This window comes from Prunus dulcis, chromosome 1 (genome assembly GCF_902201215.1).
Source record: "Prunus dulcis chromosome 1, ALMONDv2, whole genome shotgun sequence".
Taxonomy (NCBI): Eukaryota; Viridiplantae; Streptophyta; class Magnoliopsida; order Rosales; family Rosaceae; genus Prunus; species Prunus dulcis.
In genome coordinates this window covers 27,432,840-27,457,374 of record NC_047650.1, presented here as the reverse complement: position 1 = coordinate 27,457,374, position 24,535 = coordinate 27,432,840, and the positions used below count along the sequence as shown (strand labels likewise).

At 39.6% G+C, this 24,535-nt stretch overlaps 4 protein-coding genes across 4 annotated transcripts; 1 reads left to right on the top strand and 3 right to left on the bottom strand.

Moving 5' to 3' along the window:
* Positions 1-8,313: 8,313 nt before the first annotated feature.
* On the bottom strand, positions 8,314-10,558 carry LOC117616611 (heavy metal-associated isoprenylated plant protein 37). The gene is made up of 3 exons (XM_034345984.1): positions 10,247-10,558; positions 10,037-10,112; positions 8,314-9,613 (listed from the first exon to the last, which is right to left on the bottom strand). The coding sequence occupies exons 1-3, from the start codon at positions 10,283-10,285 to the stop codon at positions 8,556-8,558; spliced, it is 1,173 nt and encodes a 390-aa protein (XP_034201875.1). The 5' UTR covers positions 10,286-10,558; the 3' UTR covers positions 8,314-8,555.
* A 4,731-nt stretch (positions 10,559-15,289) lies between these two features.
* On the bottom strand, positions 15,290-17,066 carry LOC117616737 (heavy metal-associated isoprenylated plant protein 20). The gene is made up of 3 exons (XM_034346136.1): positions 16,886-17,066; positions 16,637-16,712; positions 15,290-15,797 (listed from the first exon to the last, which is right to left on the bottom strand). Exons 1-3 carry the CDS (start codon positions 16,955-16,957, stop codon positions 15,505-15,507), a joined length of 441 nt encoding a protein of 146 aa, XP_034202027.1. The 5' UTR covers positions 16,958-17,066; the 3' UTR covers positions 15,290-15,504.
* Positions 17,067-20,894: 3,828 nt separating this feature from the next.
* On the top strand, positions 20,895-22,273 carry LOC117616736 (putative fasciclin-like arabinogalactan protein 20). Its single transcript, XM_034346135.1, has one exon. It carries the CDS (start codon positions 20,950-20,952, stop codon positions 22,015-22,017), a length of 1,068 nt encoding a protein of 355 aa, XP_034202026.1. The 5' UTR covers positions 20,895-20,949; the 3' UTR covers positions 22,018-22,273.
* A 171-nt stretch (positions 22,274-22,444) lies between these two features.
* On the bottom strand, positions 22,445-24,404 carry LOC117615127 (pentatricopeptide repeat-containing protein At1g71060, mitochondrial). The gene has a single exon (XM_034344138.1). It carries the CDS (start codon positions 24,233-24,235, stop codon positions 22,556-22,558), a length of 1,680 nt encoding a protein of 559 aa, XP_034200029.1. The 5' UTR covers positions 24,236-24,404; the 3' UTR covers positions 22,445-22,555.
* Positions 24,405-24,535: the final 131 nt, after the last annotated feature.

The window sequence follows — 24,535 nt, the reverse complement described above, 5'->3', positions numbered from 1 at the left end:
ACTCAAACAGATTCTTCTGAGTGACTAGGTTGCCGCACTCACGCTCAGTGTCTGATAGCTGCGCCCTCACCCACTCAACCTCATCTTCTTTCTCCTTGGAGATAGGGCCCCACTTCACTGAACCTGCATCAAGAGTTAGAAATTACTTAGCCATTTACACCTGCAGAAACAAAGTGCATAACCAACAATAGGAGCCAATGCAAATCAAACATGGACAATCTTAAGGGATGGGGCCAAGGACCTATAGACTGGAAATGTGTAGGAATGTGCTGGACAACTCTCTTCCCTGGAGGACACTCCCAGTCCCCATAAGCCATGCACCACCTGTTCCTCCAGGACTTTTGCATTGTGGGCTTGTGTCCAATAAAACAGCCCCTCTCCTTCGCCTTTCGGCAATTGGCCTGTACCCAGCCAAAATTTCCCTGTTGCTTCGATATGGAGTAGAGGTACATGAACTGCTCAAATGTTGGCTCCCCTAGCCCAGCCAACCACCAGGCAATGTACACTCCATGCAGAAGAATCCAGAAGTTTGGATTATATTGCCCCGGTGCATACCCCAACTTGGCCAACATCATCTGAACCCACGGATGAAATGGTAGTCTGAAGCCGTGCCGATACATATCTGTGAAAATCATCACGGAGCCATCCGAGGGATATCTGACTACATCGGCCTCAGGCGGTAATCTCAAGCCCACATAGGCTGGCACCTCAAAATCTTTCCGCAGCTGGGCCAATTTCGCTTCTGTAAGCGTATTCCGCCTCGGCAACGGAACACCGGCTATACCCACAGACCCTGATGGTGATGCCTGGTTGCTCGAACCCTCTTGCATTTGCGACAAGGCTAGAACCCGGTTCGCTATGGCCTCTAGCTCTATATAATTCCTCTGCATCTCCCTATATGCAGCTGCCCCAGAGTCTTCGGATGGCTCAACCCTCTCAACCCCAGACAATATCATCCTACTCTCTATTGTGCCTTCTACCAGACCCTCTGTATCTGAACTCTCCTCTTCAGAACATACATACTGGCTGGGCTCTTCACTCAGTATCATCCCCGCCAAAGGCAGGGGGGTCGAGACTCTCTCTATCAGAACTCTCAGACATCTACAAGTATGCAAGAAACAAAAAAAAGAAACTAATGCACATGCGGAGAAGGATCAAACCACAACAACAGAAATTTGACAAATCTTCATGCCAGGCAAGAATTCTACATGTTCATACATATTCAAAATGTTCATCATGTTCATACTCATGTTCATCATGTTCTTCCTAACATTCAACATGTTCATACAAAACAAGGCATTTCAATTCAAAAAGTTCTAGCAAAATAGGTTCTAACCTTGTTTGTAGCACCTCGAATGTTCGCCGGAAATCACCTCAGCCTCTATCACCACCACAAATTCCTCGCCGGAAATCGCCTCCTCTCCTTCAAAATTCTCACAATTTTTCTCAAATTCTCACAAGTGTGATGCCTTCACCACCCCAAGTTCCTTTTTATAGCCAACTAAGGGTACGACGTCTCGATTCACGAGCAAACCCTAGCACCCTTTCATTTTCCCTCCTAAATCCCTTGTATCTACACCATTTGAAATTCAAATTTCAAAACAAACAAAAATGAGGGAAAATTGGGGGGCCTTGCCGAACGGCAAGGCCCGTGCAAACACAAAATGAGACCCACAAATTTCCAAGTTTGCTAGCCTACTTCACTAGCCCAAATTTGTTCAAAGCCAAGGCTAGGCTCAGATTTGCTCAAGACACCCAATATTATCACAAAGCCAGCGTAAGCAAACACTACACAAGCACAACGGCCCAGCCTCACGGCCCAGTCCACTTGCAAAGACTCAATGGTCTTGCCGAACGGCAAGACCCACGAAAACATATTGAGGACTCGAAATCAAACTCACCATGAGCTGCTTTGCCAAAGCTGCCGAAAACAATTGCCGAAGCCGTTTTCAACCTTGCCGAACGGCGAGGGTCAACCAACGCAAAAAGGGTGCTGCTTCCATGCCTTGCTTCAGCTGCCGAAGCAAGCAACAGAAAAACTCCCAGTCCCCAACTGCCGACGCACTCCCTACCGAGGCCTTGTCCCAAGTATCGATCAGCAACAAACGGGCCGTGGCCAAAGAACATTTGCTGCTGCCTTGCCCTGCCGAAACCAACTGCTCAGCTGCCGAAGGTGCTGAAACTGCCCAAGCTGCCCAGCGGCTACAAATTAGCCCTCTACAAGCCTCCTGCCGAACGGCAAGAGCAGCCACAGCTCTCCCTTTTGATCTCTGCAGCAATACAACCTGCCGAAACAACACAACCTGCCGAAGCTGGACAGCCCAGCTCTCCTTGCCGAACCTGCAAACAACTTGTAATTCCTCCCAGCTGACCCTACCGATCGGTAGGCTTCCTCCAAATCCACTTCTAAATCCTTGCAGTAGCCTTGCCGAATCCAATTCTCCCTTCTTGCCGAACGGCACCCTCAAAACCTAACTCCGAATTTGACTTGCCAAACGGCCTTGCTTGAAGCCCACCTGCCGAACGGCAAGATCACAGCTCGTCAAGTTCTTGTTTCCTCCCTTAAATCCAAAGTCCCTACACGACCAACCTTGCTTCCAAGAAGTTGCCGAACGGCAAGTTGAGACTTCAGAATTTTGTTCTTCTCCAACCTTGCCGAACGGCATGAAGCACCCCATTTTTATACCACTCCAAACCCTAGCGTTCCTACATGGCCGAAGCCCATCTTGGGCCCAAGTCCAATAGGTTGCCAAAGCCCCAACAAAAAAAGGCTCAGCTCCAATTCAAAAAACATAGCTGGACCCTTGCCGAACGGCAAGGGCCATGAAAAATATTGTTTGTAGTCTTAAACTCCCAAAATGGCCCGGCCATTTTTCAAAAAAAAAAAAAAACATGACCCTTGCCGAACGGCAAGGGCCATAAAAATTTTTAGAGTCGAAAATTTTCAAAATGGCCTAGCTCCCTTGAAGGCCTAGCTCCCGAGCTCAAAACAAAAATAGCTAGACCCTTGCCGAACGGCAAGGGCCATGGACAAATCATGGAAGCATTCGTTCTTCTCTAAACAAATTTTCAAAGGACCCGGCTCCTTCGAAGGTCTGGCTCCCCTACGGACCCAGCTCCCATCCTATCTGCAACGTACCCAGGTATCCAGGTACCCAGCTACCATGTGTTGACGCAACTCCTAGCTTGCCAACTTGGGGGACTAGGAAGTGCCCTACGACTCCCAACGAAGCTGGAATGCTCGGTTACAATTACAAAACTCACAAGTTCCCAACCCAGAAGTTACTTCTCGACCGCGAACTTGGGGGACTACTGTTTACACCATATTGAACCGAGCAGACCCAGCACCAAAGCGACTAGCACCAAGGCAGCCACGCCTTCTCCCATGCCGAAGGAAGACACACTTCGAGGTCGAGCAGACCCAGGATCAAAGCAACTAGCACCAAGGCAACCACGCCTTCTCCCATGCCGAAGGAAGACACACTTCCGAGGTGCCAGGCACCTGCCGAAGCTCCCAAATGCCAAACCTAATCTCCAAGACACGTGTCGCCACCACAATAGCTTGCACAAAGTCCCACATTGGAACTTTGTGCAAAGCTCCCACTTTCACCTCCCTATAAATAGGGAACGATACCCAGGTAAAACAGGGAGACCATTCCCCTACTTTCACTGTTACTCTGCCAGAATTACTACCTGTAACTGACTTAGGCATCGGAGAGTCTTCGGCCGGCACCACACCGGTGTCCGAAGCTTTACGGTTGCTTCTTCTCTTTTTACCTTCTGCAGGTCTTACCAATCCATTTCACCCAAGGGCTTCAGCCTTCTTCCCTGCTGAAGACCTAGTCCCTCTAATCACTAAGTTGGACTCAAATAGTGGCCGAGCCATTTTGAGCATCAACAAATTTGCTAACAAACATATGGCAAATAAATACAAGAAAACAAAGTCGGTGTAGTCTAGTCCAGTAAAAAAAAGTATTAGTTTGCAAACCAATGATCACAAGTTGAATTCTTATAACACATTAACAATGCGTGTGAAAAAATCCATCATTTTTCTTAACTTCAACAATAAAGGAAAACAAACATATTGCAACTTCCGTGTGAAGTAGGAACCCTCTAATTAAGAATAATTTATCTTCGCAGACTTTGAAAAAAAAAAAAAACCAACCACAATGAAGAATTTATTTATGCTCAGGGGGGTGCCTCTTTGCAACCGCTGATTAAAAAGTCATTTGGCATCTTTTGCTTTCTTTTGCTCTTTAGCTAAACTAGCCACTCCTTTGACCTAATTAAGAAATGATGGGAAATGTAAAAAGCAAAGAAACAACCCAGATGGCCTGATATAACTAATCGCTTACTGTTAAGTAAGGTGTTTAGAGCATCTCCAATGGGGGTGTAAAGTCAAGTGTACGCTAAATATACACATTTTGTCGCTGAAATTATTCTGCAATGAGAAAATGTAAATGGTTGTAAAAATGCATCATAAACGTGGAGATGTAAAATTAGATGCACATGTGCATCCTTTTTTACATCTTTTGTAGGCGAGACCTACGGTAGAAAAAGGGACAGAAAAGGTTGGAATCACTCTTAGCCATACAAAATTATGTTAAGGGCCTCGCTTGACGTCAGCACACCAAGTGATGCGCTGCAATCCACAACAGCTCTATGATGAATGGCTGAGATGGATTGGAATTCAAAATGGAAGGCCCATATTTCATGCAATTTGTATTGCACTTTCAATGGTATGAAATATTAGAAAAAATACCTTAAAATGTTTAAAATAAATTATATATTTATACATAGATATTTTTATGTTAGTTTGTAGGTAAAATCATATCTTCTTCAAATTTAAATATTTTACTCCATTTATTTGGAAAAATAAAATAAATCTAACACACACAAAATTAATTTTAAAAAGTTAAAACACAATAATGAATTATCACAAACAAATCGAATATACATCTTTGGATTTACATTGTTTCTCATTTGAACAACAAACGTATTTATACCCCCATAGGTGTAAATAGGATGTAAAAATGACTTTACACCTCCGAAAATACACCCTCATGCTCTTATATAGACCCAAATCAATGCATTTGATTAGGCTGACCTTTTTTTCTCTGAAAGGATTTGGCTGACCCGTTTTGCACACCTTACGTTATTAAGGATATTAATTAGGATTTTCCATATCCAACTGAAAGTTTGACATCGATCACATCAGAAGATTAAAAACTCAGGGATTTTACTTGATTCTTTCTAGTACCAGTGGTGTTTGATTTTTCTGGCATGATATTTGACTTATTGAGGGAGAGATCAATATGAGGCCACATAGTTCAGTTTCGTCTGCTTCACTTTTGGGGGTAATAATATGTGTACTTAAGGAGCTTTAGAGCATCCACAATGGAGAGTGTAAATTCGGGGCTGTAAAGTCACTTTTACGTTCTCTTTACACCTATGAGGGGTGTAAATACTTTTTTTTTGCTCCAATAGAAAAAGATGTAAATCTAAGATGTATAATTATTTTGTTTATCTTAATTCATTTTTGTGTTAAATTTGTATTTTATGTTTACTTTATAAAATTAATTTTTTTCTTTAGGTTAATTTTAATTTTTCAAACAAATAGACCTAAAAATATTTAAATTCGGAGAATATATGATTTCATCAAAAAACATTGATGAGCATGAAAATCACAAATGAGCAAAAAACATGTGAATTTTTTTTTCCAGCAATTACTGTAGCTGTGGGTCCCAGTCTTTTATGATAACTTTTCTTCATTTTTCTTCTCTTTTCTCGGGTGGGTTCCGTCTGCAAGGGATGTAAAAATATATATAAATATACATTTTATTTTACATCCACATAGTAATGATGTATATTTACATCATTTTACATCTCTCTATTGAAGACGATTCCAATAACAAGAGGTGTATATTTAATATACACTCCCCACTTTGGATGCTCTTATGATATCTCAACATAACAAAAACTCAAACTTTCGATCCTTCCAGTTCCAGCCAAAAGCTAGATGGTAGAAAACCATCACATCACCACAAAAAGCTTTCCCACTTCTTCTTAATTTAGACAGTTGGACTTTCCACTTTCTCCAAGTGTTAGTGCAGAAGAAACTATCAAGGCAGGCTATAGGCTGCTTATGCATGCGGCAAGGCAACTCATAAAGCCCAATAAAATACATGGTTTAGGAAATTAATTAGCATGGGAATTAATACTGCTGACTGTGATGCAAATGTGCAGAAAAGGTAAGACATGAAGGCTTTTAGTAAGACTGACTTTGTTGTGGTCCAGTCCAGAGACAAGTTGATCCCATGAGCTGCGGTTGTTTTTTCTGTATCTTCTGCCGTTTTCGTTCATTTTTTTACTTGCAAACAGAGCATTCTTCAGAATCATATATGCGGCTCATCATTACCTTCTATTTATATCACAAATTAATATCTGTTTTTGTGGGGAATCAAGGATATGAGTGCTTGAATTGAATACAAGATTAATAAGCGACGATCCTAATGGATCTCCAGAGTGTAAAGCACTTCTGTCATGGGCCATGATGGGGCGAAGCATTATCAAATATCAACCAAGATGTAAGCTAATTAATAAATGATTAGCAGCTTTATGATTAACAGGGGAAGACAATGAAAACAAACACTACATTACATAATATATCAATCTGTTTTCAATTTCTCGGAAGACAATAAAAAAAAAGAACTACCACTGCACTGGGCCTTTGGTCTGGGCTTTATGTAGAAAAAAAGAGGCCAATCGGCTAACTAGGGTTTCAGGCCTAAGTTGAACAAGGACCTTTTGGCTATTTGCTCTTTGGCTGCTTTTGGGTGGGGGAGGGGTAGGGATGGCAAATCCCCGTAGGGGAGGGTCCTCGTCGGGTCCCCGACTCTAATGGGGGGAGATTTCGGGTCTAAATGGGTATCGGGTACGGGGATCCCTGAACTTGAAAAATTCCCGACGGGTATCGGGAGGGGATGGTATTGGCGTCCCCATCCCCGAACCCGACCCGAAAATATATATGCTTATATTTAAATAAATAAATATATAATTATAATATTTATGTTTAACCCTAAGTTAACTTTCCTCTCCTAATTCTTCCTAATTTTATATGGAATTTCATATTGATGTGATTTTAAATAATTGAGTTGAACTGTATAGTTAATTTGGATGTGTTGAATGATAAGTTCATATGAAACTTAATGTTAAAATGTATGATATATTTTTTTATGCAAAAAAATCGGGGATTCTGGGCGGGTATGGGGGATAGTCCCCCGACGGGGACGGGGACGGGGATTCCCCGAAACCTAATAAACGGAGATGGGTTTGGGGATGGGGATGGTATTATCATACCCAGCCCTTACCCGACCCGTTGCCATCCCTAAGGAGGGGTGTACCTTTGATTGCATCCCTGCTTCTAACCGACCCTCCAAAAAACAAAAGCACTTCATGGGTTTGTTGTTAATTCATCTTAATGTATTTGCTTTTCGTTCTTTTTTCGTTCTTGGAACCGATAGCTATGATAGATAGTTGCAGAGCCTGTTGATATAGGCAATTGAATCTGCAGGAGATACTTTTTAAGCAAATGGTCCGAAAGTAGTGTCAATTTTAATCCTTGGGTTGTGGAAATGAGGCCTTTGTGGGCAGACAGAGTGCCTAAGTCAGTCTGCACATCCACTTTAGCATCACTTCCCCTATTCAGAGTCATAGGTCTTCCCATTTTGCAGCCTCGTTCTCACTTTTCCTCATTGACTTCTGTTGACCACTTCCCCAAAATTTTGCTTAAAAATACCTATAAACTTTCCCTTCACTTCCATGTTGCCAAAAAGTAGTATTATTTTGCATACATCCCAAACCACAGCACCACACAATACATATGATTAAACAAATTCACAAGCTGCAAGTTGGCACCACCAGCTACAAGGCTACAAGGCTACAAGGCTTACAAGGCTTAAGCCTGTGTGTGTGGTCCTGTCGGTTGTCAACTTTGTACGCACACAAAAAGTAAAGACGCACGCGACATAAACGTGCATATCTGCCTCATGTGCAAATACTATATTTACATTTGCAGAACTAGAAATAAATTGTCAACCTAGCTGTTCTGTTCCTAACTCTGCACAAATATCATCCTATCATGTCCCCAGAGCATGATGCGGTATCCAAAACAACGCTGTCTGCCATGGTGGTATAAATTAATGCAATTCCAAAATTGACATAGCACCACAAGAACCAGACTACCATGATATAAAAAAGAAAAAGAAAATCAACCATTCTGAAGATTAATAATTATTTACTAGCATAGCATAGTTAGTCCTGAAACAAAGAAATAACTAAAATAAGAAAGGGAATGTTATCTTCAACAACTACTACACAGATACACAGATGAGTGATAAGATTCACTCGAACAAACACTTAATCCTAATCCATATTTCCCTCCTCCTGACCACACTACAGAACAGTCAACAAAAGCCACTTAACCCCACTAACAGAGAATTTCATCTGAAACAACATTCTCTTCTACTTCTCTACAAACATAATTGAGAACAGCATTACATAATTGAGCAGCTGCTTGTGTTCTCATCATTGAACATATGGGCTGCAGTGTTGTTACCACTGAAATTAGGTTCAGCACTGTAAGGGTATGGGGCAGGGCTAGGGCTGTAATTATAGTAATAGCCAGTACTAGGAGGAACAAATGGGGACCTGTGATACATCATCTGGGGCTGCTGTTGCTGCATAGCTTGCCTGGCCTGCATGTTCATGTTCATGTTCATCATCTGGGATGGATGGCTGAAACCATTTGAGTTCATCAGCATAGATGCTGGATATTGCCCTGTAGAATAACCAGCACCATTTGGAATCTCTGCATTTGATGCCTGATGATGGCTGTACCCACTGTTTGCTGGAGCTTGAAACCCTCCCAGACCATTGGAGTTGGGCCCCAAGGCAGCAGTAGCATTAGGAGCAACATTAGCACCATTTCCAGGGAAACCAGCCATATTCATCATGGTACTCAGGTCATTCAGGTTCCCCCTTTTGCCTTCCCCTGCATTGAAGTTTCCACCACCTAAATGTGCATTGCTCATCTTCAGAGCAGCCATTGTTTTTGGATCAATCCCACCTGGATTTGGCTTCATACCCATGTTCTGATTTGGGTGCCCCTGCTTTCCAGCATTTGCATTGCCAACATTGTTGGCAGCTGCAGCATTAATGACTCCAGCACCTTTCTTTCCATTGTTTGCATCAATTGCTTGTTGCCTGAGCATACCCAACTGATTAACTTTCTCCCTGATTAGCCGAAACTCGTCCTCTTCGTCTTCTTCGTCATCATCAAAGTATTCATCATCTTCTTCAGAACTGAAGGAAGGAAACTTTTGCTGGTTTTTGAAAGCTTCAAGGTTCTTGATAATGCCCTGTCTTTGACCCTTGTTGTTCTTGTCATCTTTGATGCAGTTGTTCTTTTGCTTCTGGCTTTGATTGGATTTCTGGGACCAAAGCTCAGCATGTTTGCCAGCTCTGGTCAGTTTCTTGATCAAAGTGGCAGAATCGACATTTCCAGAAACCGTGACTTTCTGCTGATCAGCATCGATATTTACTTGGTAAACACCTGCAGAAAATGGGTGAACGTACTAAAAGGGTTAACTTTTAAGCGCCATGGGTGAGAAATTTCTGCAAAACTTGCAGCTACATGCCTCAAGGGTGAAAATACTGTCCTCATATGGAACTCCTAACTTGTGTAAAATTATTGTGCGAGCAATATGACTAAATTTCCCATATTGTGTCTAAATTGAGATAGATAACAAGATAAAAAGTCTGATGTTCAAAAGACGCTAAAAAAATGACGGAAATTTGAGAAACTCGGTGTTAATGCTAAAAAAATGGTATGTTTTTACATGTAGCCTATTTTATCAAATTCTTACAATAATGGTTATGCAGAGAAAAAGGGAGGAGAAGCAGAGTGGTAGTAAGTTATTCACCAATTAGAAGACAAGAACATAAACAAGTAGAAAGATGAGAAGAAAGTGAGCACCTTCAATTCTCTGAAGGAGTTTCTTCACTTTCTGCTTACACCCATCACAATGTATGTTCACTTTGAGAACACAAGTCTGTAGATGAAAATGGAAAGGAAACAACAACAACAAAAACAAAAACAACAAAGATTCTTCAGGAAAAGACCAACATCCAACTTTGCTGTCTGCATAAAAATAATGTAAACAAATAAAATAGAAGAGAAAAAGACCTGGATCTTGAGGAGCTTAAAGTCTTCTTCTTTAGTCATCTCTTCAAAGCAGTTTGGAGTGAAGGTTCTCTTTTTCTCTGCTATAAAAGAAGTGAAAGGATAATGCCCAGTTTAGCTGTTGGGAGGAGGGGGGAGAGTTGAGTTGTATACTTAACTATTTTTTTGGGGTGTACAGTGTACTGAGTATGTGAGTTTTTCTACTTCTTGGATACTACTTGTAGAAGTAGATAGATAGATAGATGATGCTTCTTAATTTCTTTGTTTATAATTTTCTCTCTTTCTCTCTCCCTCTTCAGTTTCTCCTCAAAAGCAAACAAAGGAAAAGCACATGGGTCTTGTCACTTGAGGCTTGTGCTTCAATATGTATATTCTATTTGATTTAAGTGAAAAAGACAATGAGAGTACAAACCAAAGGGAAAAAGCAGTAGATACAAATTACAGTGACAGAGAGAAGATGAGAAATGAAAGTCAGAGGAGTTAATTTATGAGAGAGAGAGATGGGTCCTCTGAGGGCATTCTGAATTCTGATATGATGTGATTTAACGTTAAATACTGGAGAGTAAAAACATTAAAGAAGAACAGGAATTTGGCAGTCCTCCATTCCACTCCCTTTTGTTTATTCAGAGAATGACCGTTGTGAATTATCTACATCCTACAACAACACTACAGCTGTATTCTATTTTAATTGTTGGTTAAAGACGTAGCCCAACGGGCTTCTTTAAGAAAAAAACACACATTCACGTTTCAAAATTTGAAACCAAAAAAAAAAAAAAAAACTTAATTTGGGCCTGCCGGCCCATTTGTCAGTATCTGACTGAAGAAACTGCAAAAAACAAAAAACGTGAAAAATAATTAAAAAATAATATGGGACCAATAATTAAAATGAACCGTTGGTCACATATCCCCGTGAGTGGTGGGGTCAGAGTTGCTGAACCGTGGGGTGCAAGACAAATAGGGTTTCAGTTACGAGGACAGTGGGTTTTAACTTTACCCCTCCTACATTTACCATTATTTCCAAAAGTTTCCCTCCCATTTTCTAATTTTGTGCTTTAACCCCATACATACAGGCCATGTAATTTTATACGGGGATTGCCTATACATATTAAAACATAAATGAAGTAAATTCATATTGGTTTGACTGGTAGTGTTGTGTTCATGCGTTGTGCCACAACCAAAGTACAATTTGATTCCGTGAAACAAAGTCCGAAGGAAAAAACAAATGAAATAAACGAATGAGCTTTTGCGGTTTACACACAGAAAACGATACAACACAATTCACTGGCTTCTCTAATTTATTATCTTGTTTTCTCAGCATGCTTAATATTCAAATCGTATGCGTTTTAATATTTGTGTTCAAGTTTTTAATCATTATACTTTATGTTTTTAGGTTGTCAAATGCTGAGAGGTAGTGTACTTTGTTTGGATGGAAGGCATAGTCATATCATAGTCCTAATGGTGAACAGCGTGAGATAAAATATGCAGGTGGCAAAAAGAAAACCACTTTTCCAACAACAGAAGACCAACTAGACATTTTTTCTTAAAGGTGTACCAGTTTTCTGCGGCAGCCTAAAGTGTCACATGGACCTGCCTCCAATTGACATTCCAATCTGACTAATTTATTGCTACAATGACCAAAATAGCTTTCCAAGAAACAGAAAAATAATTGCAACACACGCGTGTAAAAGACTGGTTAATAGTTACCAATGCAAATGCAATAAAACGCAATATATTATTAGCTGTGATTATCCCGAAAAAATTACGAGTTTAAGTCATAGTATCTATGTAGTATGTTTGAGTTGAATAAGAAAGATACTAAAAAAACACAAAAAGTAGCTGTGGCTACCATCCTAGGGTTAGTTGGATACTTTACTGTCCATTGAAGTGGTTGCTGGTTTGGTTACTCTCATGATCAAGTAATTAAGTAATGGTTTAATATGAAGAAAACAACTGTTTCCCAAATGGTTCAAAATTTAATTCACCAAAAGACTTTGTATAGCAGAAAAATTAAGATAAGAAATAAAAAGCAGATCGTTGGTTTATTATCTTCTGAAGTACTTTACCGTAGTTGAGCTTGTATCTGGGGATTGAATTGAAATGGGAAAAACTAAGAAGACAGAGAAAGTTCATTTTTTAAAAAAATATGGTTCACAATTTCCAAACACGCTTGCTCTTATTTCAACCATTTGTAGCAATTTTCTATTCTGCCAAAGGGCTTATGAGGCCAAGAGGCAGCACGCAATCACACAAAGGTAAAAGTGAGAGGCGCTGATCAGGTCAGGCCTAGCCTAGGAGATAAGGAGAGGGCCACCATTACTCGTTCCATAGCACCTGCATGCTATATATTCTTGTCCTTCCCAAAGCTCCCAACCCAAAATACCGCTCTTTCTTTTATTGCTTTACTTCTTGTTCACGATTCTGTATGATTCTCCAGTGCAATAATTCAGCCTTAACTGTATCTGGCTTGTTTGTTTGGCTAAGAGCCTGGAGTTTTAAAATTTCTTGTTGAGGTGGGGTTGATATTCTCTGAGATCAGCACATCTCAGTAAATTGAAGGGTGATGAGTGGGCGGTTTGGGATCATGAGGATCTGGGATGGTTTAAGGTACAGGTCAGCAGAAAAAAAGGGCCCACAAAATTGGGATCCCATGCTATAAGAGTTATGATCCATCTAATCAAAATGTCATTGGAACCCGCAGTTAATCTGCTTTAGATTCTGCCTCTGTAGAAAGAGAGATTTCTTAACTGGACCAGGATTTTGACCCTATTGGTTCTTTCAAACCAGGCCTCCAAGTGAACCAGTTGATTGGTTGAGTAAGAGGTGGTCTTCTTTGTCTTAGATTTCAATGACTAGTTGACAACTATTTGTATAACCAACCCTACTTTGTTTTCCCATTTACTTCTTCTTTATACACTTTTAGGAGTTGTTGGAGACTGTGGCAAGCAATTTGTATTGGATGTTGATGAAGTTTCATGTGGAACGGAAGCAAAAAACAAGACAAATGGTGAGTGCCAGTGGTGAGCAAATTGAAAGCACGTTTGTGTGTGTGGGCGTGAATGTTAGGTGACTCTGCTTGTTGCTATCCATTGTTTCATGCATTTAAAAAACACACGTCCTCCAAATTAGCATATTTGTCCATCAAAATCCTGTTTTGGGCCTTTTGGGATGAGTGACAGTGAGCGTGTGTGGTTGATTGCTGTAGAAAAATAGCAAAAAGTCCAATTTAAAATTATGGGTTAAGAAAGAAGATGACACTGCCTGATAAGCAATTCAGATTTTGGGACCAAACTGCATTGGGCCTTTTCCACGAGCAGTAACTTGCTTGCCAACAACCCAAATGAAATGAGCATCTTGCTTGCCCCATATTCGAATTCAGACTTCAAAAATCCAACGACGAAACCGACCAACGCAAAATATATTCTGTTACATCCTTTATCCACCGAAAATAGCATGCCAAAGAACATGCATCTTCATCACGTGCCCACCATAAACATAGTTTAAAGAAACTCTTTTCATTTTTGGTTGGAAAAACATAGTTTAAACTTTTAAAAGGGACTCATTGATGTTCAATCAGTATGTATATGTATGTCCCCCTCCTTTCTTCGCAAGACTTTGCTCATAAACCGACCAATGTGTTTCTAAGAAGCATTATTCCTTAACTCGTTGCTCCACTTCTATTAGAAAGTTTGATACCTACAAATGATAATGGTACACTTTTTTGTACGGTCACAAAAGACTGGTGAAGAAAGTAAAGTCATCAAACAATATACGAAAGATGAAGACTTTTGTTCTGTTTCTTAAAAAATGATAAGATCATTTGCGCCAGAAGAAGTTGATCTTTATCATGTTGGACTTGGCTATGATGTTTTCGTATTATTTTGGAAAACTCGTCATCTTCCAATAGTTTGAATTTGGGTTTGATGAACTGGAGATAGAATCTTAAGTGGTGTAAATTCATTGGCTAAAACTGTCTTGTAATTAATTATATATAGTGTTGATTGATATGTCCTAAATCTGGTAATAAAATAATGTTCCAAATATATGGATATATGATCAAAAAATGGGCTACTGTTCCTCATCGTTAATTATGTATTTGAGATTCAGCTAAAGTTAACTATCGCTGGGTTGAATGAAAGTTACATGAGGCCTATCTATCTCTGTGAGACTGTGACTGTGAGTTATATGGTCATAGCAGCAGGTGGGGTGGTGAAAGTTACACGGAGCTTATCTTTTTAATTAATGCTAATATATTAGCAAGTGGCCACTCTTCAGACCAAAAGTTTAACCAAAAAAGACTTCAATAATTGTGCAAATTGAGGAGGCTTTGAATTTTCATGTCCACTTTCGGCCTTGTTACACATGGCAACTACCCAGATGATCCATTCAACACGTACTGCCAAGCCACTGAATAATTCAGCATTAATATATATATATATATATATTTTATTTTTGTCTAATTATAACCAAATTGAAACAGAAGTTTGTTTTTGCATATGGACGGACGTGTTGGCAGTCTCTCAATTCGTACCTTCTCTCTCAAGTTCCCAACGAAGAGGACGATGGCCCTTTCCTTTCCTCTCATTTTGGACATATCTTTCCATTCGTGGCATCATGCTAATGGAAGCAATGGAAGTGCATGGTTGATTGGTGCTGTGCTGGTGGGATACAAATACAAAATCAATGTATCAAATAGTCAAATAAATAATAAACGAGTATCAAAGTCCCCTTATAAAATTATTCAAAAAAGGCTTGAGCTTTTGGAAGAAACTTCTCTTCAGAAACCCAACAAACTATTCGCCCACATAGCTAAGATCACGCCGCCCATATCTAAGCGACAATGATTTGATTGTTTAATTGTTTTTAGTCACAAAAATACATGGTAGTGCTCGATTGATTTGATTTAAATTTATAGTTGTGTATTATTTTAATTTGATATCAGTACTGTGCTTCCTTGCCCTTTTAATCTTCCCAAAACATATCTAATCTAAAATCCAATAACGGAAAGACAAAAACAGATCCTAAAGTTCTAGCAACCAGACAAGCTAATTACAACAACAGCAGATCATTTCATTAATTACAACCCTAATTAACATTAAGGAGGAAAGAAAGAGAACAACCTAAACACAAAACTCAAAGTACAAAGTGGCAGTAGATCTATATCTTAATCCGCTGATAATCTAGTTAGCTAGTCAACTCCATCCCTTTTAATTAAGTACATAATTTCATTACTAACAAATACAAGCTTAATTAATTACATCATATCACATGATGGAACAAGCATTTGGGTTTTCATCGCTAAACATAGTGGTGTACTTGTCGTCTGGTGCACCTGGGCTAGGAAGTGCCTGAGCCACGTTCCTCACATAACCAGAGGGAGCCTTCTTGTCATAAGCTCCGGTCGCATAAGGATAAGCCACCAAGTTGTAAGGGACATAGGGCCAAAGTTCCGCTTTCTTTCCTGTTCTCTTCACTTTCTTTAACACCTTGTTCGGTTCCACATACCCCGTCACCGTCACCCGGCTCTGCTTTCTGTTAACCTCAACTTGTTTAGCACCTGAATTAATTAAGTTGACAAGAATTAGTCTCGCTAATAGTTAATTAACAGGGGTCCCTTGTCCCCTACGTAATAGTTATGAACTTATATTATACCATGATAAAAAAGGACACTACATTTGTTTCTGGTATTAGAAAATGTTGTGTGATTACATAAAATTCTGAAATTACGCTACCCTTTGTGGATAATTAAGTAAACAGAAAATAATGCTGGTAACTGTGACCTTCAACAATAATTATATATTGGTAAGGGTCTATTTGGATTTTCAGATTTTTGCATTGCATTTATTATTGAGTCACAGCGTATACTGTATGAGGCTCTAAAGATGTATGGTTTCAAACAGAAAAAGCTAACGATGCCAGATGTTTACTTGTACCACTACTTTTGCGTACTGGGCAGAAAGAGAAGAGAGTCAAAAGTAATATCTCTGTTCCAGAGACTTTGTAGTTTCCCTTTACGAGGAAGCTCAGAAACTTTGTATCAAGTGTTGTTTTGTTTGCTCTCTGTCTCTCTAGATTTTCCCTGATTTTCTAGTGGAGGAGGAGGAGGAGACCAAAAGTAAAAGTGTCGGTAAAACTTATTAACGAGTTGTCCTGTCCAGGCTGATGGGCTCTGATAACCATAACATGCATTTCTGCTTCAATTTTATTTTTTTCGGACAAAAATGATGGATAATCGGCTTCCTAATATCATTTTAGCAGACTGACTTGGGGACCTAATCTTAGAGAAGTTATGTTGGATTATGAGCAAATGATATATATATATATATATATATATATAGAGAGAGAGAGAGAGAGAGAGAGAGAGAGAGAGAGAGAGAGAGAGCTTAAGCTTTGAACCTTTCATGTTAGAGACAGCATTTTTAACTTTCCTTTCACAGCCATCACAGTCCATTTTCACCTTGATTTCAACTGTCTGAACAAATTGAACAAGAACAGAAAGAGAAGTGAGTTACGTATTTATAGCCACTGAAGACAGACAGAACTAACTAAAGCCTTTAGTCTAAAGGAAGACAAAGCAACTAAAGCAGAAGAGCAAGAACCAAACATATAGACTTGGTTTTGGTTTTGAATCTTTCGATGATATACCTGCATTGGCTTTCGTTTCCTTCTTGGTTTGGAGATTGTGAAATAGTCTGAAAGAGCGTCCAGAGCACCCATAGTTGATCAGCAAAGGCAAAGCAGCAGTGAAGTTTCTTTGTGTTTTAGAATGAGAGAGAGAGAGAGAGAGAGAGAGAGAGAAGGAAAGAGAGTGTTTGCTGCAAGACCAAGACAGTATTTTGGGGTGACAACAGAGATATATATAAGTGTGGTGTGGCCTGGTCCTATGCCTACTGTTTATGAGATGTTAATTGTATATGCTGGGTATTACTTAAGAGAAATTAACTTTGGGTGCAAAGTCGTGTTTAAAATTTAATCTTGTATGCACCAGATAATGACGTGTGTCCCCAATTCATGCTAATCTCCAAGATATCATGCCCAACAACTTGGCATTATTTTGTTGGCTTCTGCTTAGGGCCAAAAATTAAACCAGTGATAATAATTTTTTCCTGTTAAAAGGAATATATATATATATATATATATATATAAATCAAAAGGGAGTTTCCAGATGCTGCTCTGGCCTCATTGGTTATGTGCATTTGACAGCTTAGTGGGAAGCTGTCATCTTGCTGCTTTCTTGAGCCCAAAGAAAAGGGAACTGTTCTGTTCAATGGCCTACTCTCAGTTTTTGCCACCTAAAAGAAAGTAAGAAACAAAGCATGCACAAATGTTGCCACACAAAAAAAGGACCAAAAAAAAAAAAAACTGTAGCAATCATTTTTTTAGTTATGTGTATGCCCAACATGCACCTTGGTTTACGCGCATCCAAATCAAGTAATATTAGTTTACTTAATTCTCTTGAAATCAAGGTCACACATATATATATATATATGGTGCTTTCTTTATTTTATTTTTATTTTTCCCTCTGGTGATGAATATATTTAAATTTTTTTTAGCAGCTTCCGGTGATGAACTTGTTTCAAATATTTGCTGTATGACGGTGATGGTTCCCACTTACACAGGTTTTGAAGGAATAAACAATTGAATGATACTGAGTCCCATCTGTCTTGCATCATTTGCTAGGATGAAATGAAAGTGTTGCTCAGCCCACGTTTTTCCCAATTATACGCGGTGCCACATTGTCTGAACTCAATCATGACTTGAAATGTGAAATTGTCATAATTTCATTTAATACATCAACTAAACACCTAGATATTTTCATTTCATACGTGAATCACCAAAAATTATAAAATACTATAGTAATATAGTTACGCGGTATATTTTATATACATGTTTTAATATATGGGTGGACGATAATTGAGGTTTTTTTTTCTTTTTAAGAAATAATATCAATAATATTCATTTATATTATTATAACACATATAAAATATACCGCGTGACTATATTATTGTAGTATTCTATAATTGCAAGTCAATAAGGGAGGAGAAAACAGGGCACAATAAATATGTCATGCAAAAATCTGAAGTTTGTATGGTTCTTGAGGTTGAGAAGAAAACAATGGAATTTATGTTATGGGTCCAATTATTCAAGAGATTAGGTGAAACATCGCTAGAAGAAAGCTACTTTTTCGGTCTGAGCCCATATCAAGTTCTGGTCTACCCCTCCTTTAGCTAGCTATATAGCATCTACTCGGGGAAATTTTCTTGGTTTGCATGCCTTGACACCTAGCTTGCTCTTCCTCCATAATTCATCTGTGATTTGCATGTCATTTTCTACAATTATGTTATGTAGCTCATGAGTGGCATGAGTCAACATGCATTGATAATTATTGGCACCCCACCAAGCATGGGCTTCTTCAAATTTCCAAAAGGAAATGTACTATTCCGGAAATATTTCATTCATCAGTTTGTCCTTTACTCCTCTTTTGAATTAGAACAACAAAGAATAAAAATTTAATAGATACAAGCATGAGAACAAGTAAATTTGGAACGGTAGGAAAAAAGGTGTTCAATTATTATGTAGGAGGCTAGATGCTAGCTGGACTTAGCCTAAAGATTGTGATATTTTTCATATGATCATGGAGTCTTAAGTGAGGCGGTTCAACCATATCATTTGTGTGAATCATTGTAATAAGAGCGTTCTCGACGCTGCATTAGTCCCACCCCAAATGTACAGGTCCTTCATCATTGTGAGAGTGATCAATGATGTGGTCGGACCTCCCCACCCGAGACTTCTTAGGATCATAACTTTGCATGTAGGGCTCCTCAAACCCTTAAATGAAGGACAACTAAAAGTCACCATATGTGTAAACGACGAGAAAGTCTAACCACAAGCTGCACCAACTTTACAGATTGTCTACACCCTGAAAAAAGATATTAATTTGAGCAAATTACCCCGCTGTTTGATTTGAAGCACCGGTCATCATCATCATGACAGCAACAAAACCAAGTACGTACTACTAATGAGTTGGCTTTCATGAATCTTTCAACAACTTGGCATCTTCCTAAATTAAAAAAAAAAAAAAAAAAAAAAAAAAACCATCCAATCATTTCATTCCAGCATCTGTTTTCAGATTCTTGATTGATCAGCATATGATTATATACATATATATTTGCGTGCTGGTTTGTGTGCTTAATTGTATTGATGAAATATATATATATATATATATATATATATATATATAGTTGAGTACTGGTTTTAACAATCAACAGCTTGACTGGTCAAGAGCAAAATCGAAGTGAAGTATAGAAGGCCACATAATTTTGGAAATTTACTGGAAGGTCATGCAAATCGAAAGTGATGATATATGTGTAGGCGAGTTTGTTGGGGCTTTGGTAAACGTCGTTGTAGGCGCATCCATGTTACTGTCACTAAAAATATATTCTTACAAGTAATGTGTTAAAAAAAAAATTTGGTTTTGAATAACATCGATCTTTAATTCGTGTAAGAAACTTTATCTTATCACCACTCGTTTTCATCTGATTCGATGTGATCATCACAAGCTCCACCTGATCTTAGCATGATACTAGGCTCACTAAAAAAGTCATACGCATATTTACATATACAATTAATGTAGTTTCAAAAGTCCCATTTAAAACGTTGAAAATTAAAATGACGTAATTTAAGATTGCGTTGAATTAATCACCAAATAAGTACATGCATGTAACACATTTTTTTCTGGCCAGACATGCATGTAAGTTGTAACATATACACTACATTTCAATCCATTAAATTAAAAAAAAAAGATACAGTACATGCATGACGTGGATTACTAACCGTGAGATGCATTGCAATTCTCATTATCAATTGAGAAAGAAAATTGCATGAATTAATTTATATAATTTAGTGGAAAATATCGCTACAAGAAACCCTACGTGGGGAAGTCAAAGCAAAGCATAGCGACTGCAATACTATAATTTGTTGCTTGTGCGAGCTTCTAAAACAGCTCATTAACTACAATATATAAACACTAATAACGTTGGCCAATTTACCATTCTCTTTCGAGTGGCCTCAAAGCAATTTGCATAATTCCATAAAGACAAAATTTTCCTTCAATTGCTCTTATTTGACTAGTTTTTTTTTTTCTTTCTTTTTCTGAGGACAAGTGATAGTCTAAATTAGAGAAGAGGGGGTTTCACACACACACAAAACTAAAATGACATAGAAATTCGAACCTGAGACCTCTGATCTACAAGTCAATGCCATTTTTTACTGGACTAATTAGTTGGATTGACTAAGCTTCTTTGTCACATCTTCATTTGTGTTCAAGGCTTATGAGCCCAGCTCATCTTCGTTTGGATAGGCCGGAAAGGCTATTTAAGGTCGATCTGAATTAAAATCATCATGGGCCTTTGCCCTTTTTTTATTATGAGCCCAGCTCATCTTTTTCTTCTTCTTCTTATTACTTAGTGCCATCATGGGCCTTGGCGATCTGAATTTAACTAACTAACTCCTTAACTCCCTTAACTAACTTTTCAATTCCCTCCTACCAGAGCAAATCCCACACGTCCACGTGTGAAATCTTAACCCGCCAAGAACAACCTTCCCCTTACAAGTTCAGATACTCTCTGAATCTGCAACTACACCCAGACTCATTTGCAAAACCAAACCCCCCTCTCCGAACTCCAAGAAACGAAGAACAACCTCCAACAATGGCGGCAGCCAAAGTCCTTCTCTCTCTCATTGTCCTCTCAGTTCTCTCTCTCTCCTCCGCCCTCCCCACCCAAACCCTCGTCCACGCCGCCGAAATCCTCTCAGATTTCGGCTACACCTCCATGGCTCTGACCCTCGACCTCGCCTCTCAAACCCTCCTCCTCTCCCAGTCTCCTTCTCTCACCATCTTCGCCCCCACCGACGCCGCATTCTCTCACTCCGGTCAGCCACCGCTGAACCTCCTGCAATTCCACATCATCCCCCTTTATTTCTCTCTCCGATCCCTCAAGTCCCTGCCTTTCGGCGCCAAGATCTCAACTTTACTCTCTGACCACTCTCTCTCCGTCACCACTTTGGCCAACGACCCCAGAGTCTCACTCAACAACGTCCCCATCACTGTTTCCCCAATTTTCGATGATGGGTCGTTGATAATTTTCGGAATTGACAGGTTCTTGGACCCGCATTTCCGGATTTTGGGTCCTCTTCGGAGCTACACCCCCAAGAATCTTGGATGCTTGGCCCCGAAGAACCCGAACGAGGCGATGGGGGTAAGGGATCCGTTTAGTGAAGCTTCTAATGCGCTGAGGTCGAAAGGGTGCTCTGTTATGGCTTCGTTTCTCGAAATGCAATTTCATGGGTTTTTCTTCAAGTACCAGACCATGATGACTGTATTTGCTCCATTTGACCAAGTCTTGATGAACCGAGTTGGGAACTTGAGTGAGCAATCCTCCATCTTTCATCGCCATGTGGTGCCCTGCAGGCTTTTGTGGAGCGATTTGGTGAGTTTCAATGATGGGACGGTGTTGAGGACTAATCTGATGGGGTTTACAATCAATATCACTCGATCCCAAGACGTGTTGATGCTCAATGGTGTATCAGTCATTTTTCCGGAAGTGTATCACAATGGCTGGCTTGCGGTTCACGGAATCAGTGAGGTTCTTGAGGTGCCACATAGAACAGAGCAAACAGAGCAAGTGACTGTGGCTCCGTCTGAATTTGGCAACAGCTACCCTGAGGAAGGGAGTGCCCTTAGTCACAGCCACTTTTTTGTTGTAAGGCCTACATAACATAGCAATCTTGGTAGCCTTTTGCTCTCTGGTTATATCAATATTCAGTAGCATGCAAGAATTGTCAATTTTGTTACGCATCTCTCTGAAGAACAAGTTCTGCATCTATGAGGAGTTATTGTAGAAAACTTGTTGCCATGATCCTTAAATTTGGTACATTAAACTAGTCAGAATTACAGGAGATATAAGAGGGCTGTATTCAGATTGCTTGGAATTCATGTATATTTGTGAATTCAATGAACTTCATTTTAGTTCATGTTTTAGACTCTGATTTTTGCACTTTTCTTTTCTGTTTTCGTTTTCATTTTATTCTTCAAGTAATGCGCAAGGGCCTTATCACCAGCAGAGGCTTTTCCCTACATTTTGTGCAACTGTATAAACAATTTGAACATTGACTTTAGTAAAAATAAGCTCTAAAATCCTCGGGTGGCAATAGTTATAACAAGTTGTAATTATAGTAATACATCAGCATAGCCGAGCCCTCAAGGCCTGCTGAGCTGTGCATAGAAGGCTTCCAAAAATCCTTGGACGTATCTCTTTAGCGCAAACCAACTAATGGACTTTTTCTCAGTCTGTCAATCTTCAGACCAAAACTTATTACATCATCCTTTCTCCCCTCATCGAGAAGGGCTTGTTTCAAATTACTAAACATCTGCGCTGGAGGTCGAATGCCCACGTCCAACATCTCTTGAAAGTACTTGCAAGCGTCATCTAACTTATTCTCATGGCACAAGCTGTTGATCAATGTGGAGAACATGTGCATTCCTGGCAGGACGCCTTTAGTCTTCATCTGATCCCAAACCCGTAATGCCATATCCACTTGATCCTCGTTACAAAACATCCTCACTAGGATTTCATACGTACTTACTGTTGGCTCACAGCTAGGCTCCCTACTGATTTGCTGGAAAACGGAGTAAGCTTGTTCTGTTCTTCGAGCCTTTACCAAGTGATGTAAGATTATATCATAAGTTCGAGGATTGGGACCAATCCCACATTTCCTCATCTCCTCCACCACCCTAAACGCATCATGCATCCGCATTGACCAGCAGTAAGCCCCAACAAGAGCATTATATGTGGGTGCCTCCGGCTCGAAACCACTTGCTTTGTTTAGTTCAAAAAACTCAAGGGCTTCACTCAACCTCCTTTCAGAACCCAACCCATTAATCAAAATACAGAAAATATGAGGTGTAGCCTTGACATTCTTTGCTTCCATCTCACGAAACAAATCAATGGCTTCATCATACTTCTTAGCTTTACAATGCGCATTGATCAGAATACCACAAGTCACAACATCCGGGTCGAACCCCTCGTCCTTCATTTCTCTATAAACTTCATTCAACCTCAAAAAGTTCTGTTCTTGACCCCATCCTTCTAACAAAATAGTGTACGACTTGATATCGGGTTTAAACCTTGTGTGCTTCATTTTATCAAACACCTCCTGTGCTTTCTCAACCTGCCTCGACTTGCTTAAAGTATCAATCAGTCTATTGAAATCCGACCCTTCTACTTTCATTCCAAACTTCTCCATCTTTTCGAACGTCTCTATCGCTTCCTTAACCTTTTTGGCCCTCGAATATCTTCGCGAAATCAAAGCAAAAGTCTCCTTACTCAACAGCCCTTTACTCTTCATGTCATTCACCAATTCCCATATCATCTTGAACTGTTTGATCTTACCCAGAGCTTCAATCAAAGCATTGTAGCTCTCCATAGTATGCTTAAACCCTTTTTGCTTCTCTGCCCACCGGAAAAACGAGAGCGCAAGAACGCCGGCATTGCTGAGCTTTTTCAAGACCTCGACTACAAGTGCCGGCGACACCTCAACTGAAGCACCATCGAGAAATCTATCGATGGGGGATTTAGAGTTGCTGGTGGATAGTATTCTACAGATTCTTTCAGCATCTTCGGTGATTTCGCGGTTATTTGCACCTGGGATTTTGTCACTGGCCTCATCAGGCACTTGGGTTTTTCCTAGGCCATCGTGAATTGCTCTATAAAAACCACCAGTGCGATTGCTGAGGAATCCAGATGGATTTTCAGTATGTAGTGTTCGATTACGAGTGAAGTTTGTGAATTTGATGCTTTGTAGTGAAGTCGTAAATGAACTGTGAGAACCAGTTTGACTGGTTGGCGTTGAACGAAGATTGGGGAACGGAAGGAAGGAATTGATGGGCTTTTTGGATGGTTTTGATACAAGATTGAAAAATCGAGAGAGACCCATTTGAGAGGCAAGGAGATTGGGTTCAACCGAAGGTGCGAATTCTGAAAACCGAGAAAGCTTTGGTTAAGGGTATTCGCATTTGGGGGTCTAACTTTGGCGGGATGTTGGATAGTTTATTTTTATTTTTATTTTCTTTGGACTGAAAAATAGGTGAGTATGTTGGCAATTTCAAATGGTTAAGAACATTTACCCACCAATATCGCTTACATCAAAAAAGGAAAAAAGGGGTGAGTTAAATTGTTTTCCATGGCTTCTCTTTATTGGTAAAATTGGCAACGAAATTAGATCTAAAAAAACAAG

Excerpts from the sequence above, each read along its gene's own strand:
- LOC117616611 (XM_034345984.1), bottom strand. The coding sequence starts at position 10,285 with ATGACTAAAGAAGAAGACTTTAAGCTCCTCAAGATCCAG. Across the intron at positions 10,113-10,246 it reads TTAAGCTCCTCAAGATCCAG|ACTTGTGTTCTCAAAGTGAA; the intron begins GTCTTTTTCTCT and ends TTTCATCTACAG. Across the intron at positions 9,614-10,036 it reads ACTCCTTCAGAGAATTGAAG|GTGTTTACCAAGTAAATATC; the intron begins GTGCTCACTTTC and ends CATTTTCTGCAG.
- LOC117616737 (XM_034346136.1), bottom strand. The coding sequence starts at position 16,957 with ATGGGTGCTCTGGACGCTCTTTCAGACTATTTCACAATCTCCAAACCA. Across the intron at positions 16,713-16,885 it reads GGAAACGAAAGCCAATGCAG|ACAGTTGAAATCAAGGTGAA; the intron begins GTATATCATCGA and ends CAATTTGTTCAG. Across the intron at positions 15,798-16,636 it reads TGCTGTCTCTAACATGAAAG|GTGCTAAACAAGTTGAGGTT; the intron begins GTTCAAAGCTTA and ends TAATTAATTCAG.
- LOC117616736 (XM_034346135.1), top strand. The coding sequence starts at position 20,950 with ATGGCGGCAGCCAAAGTCCTTCTCTCTCTCATTGTCCTCTCAGTTCTC.
- LOC117615127 (XM_034344138.1), bottom strand. The coding sequence starts at position 24,235 with ATGGGTCTCTCTCGATTTTTCAATCTTGTATCAAAACCATCCAAAAAG.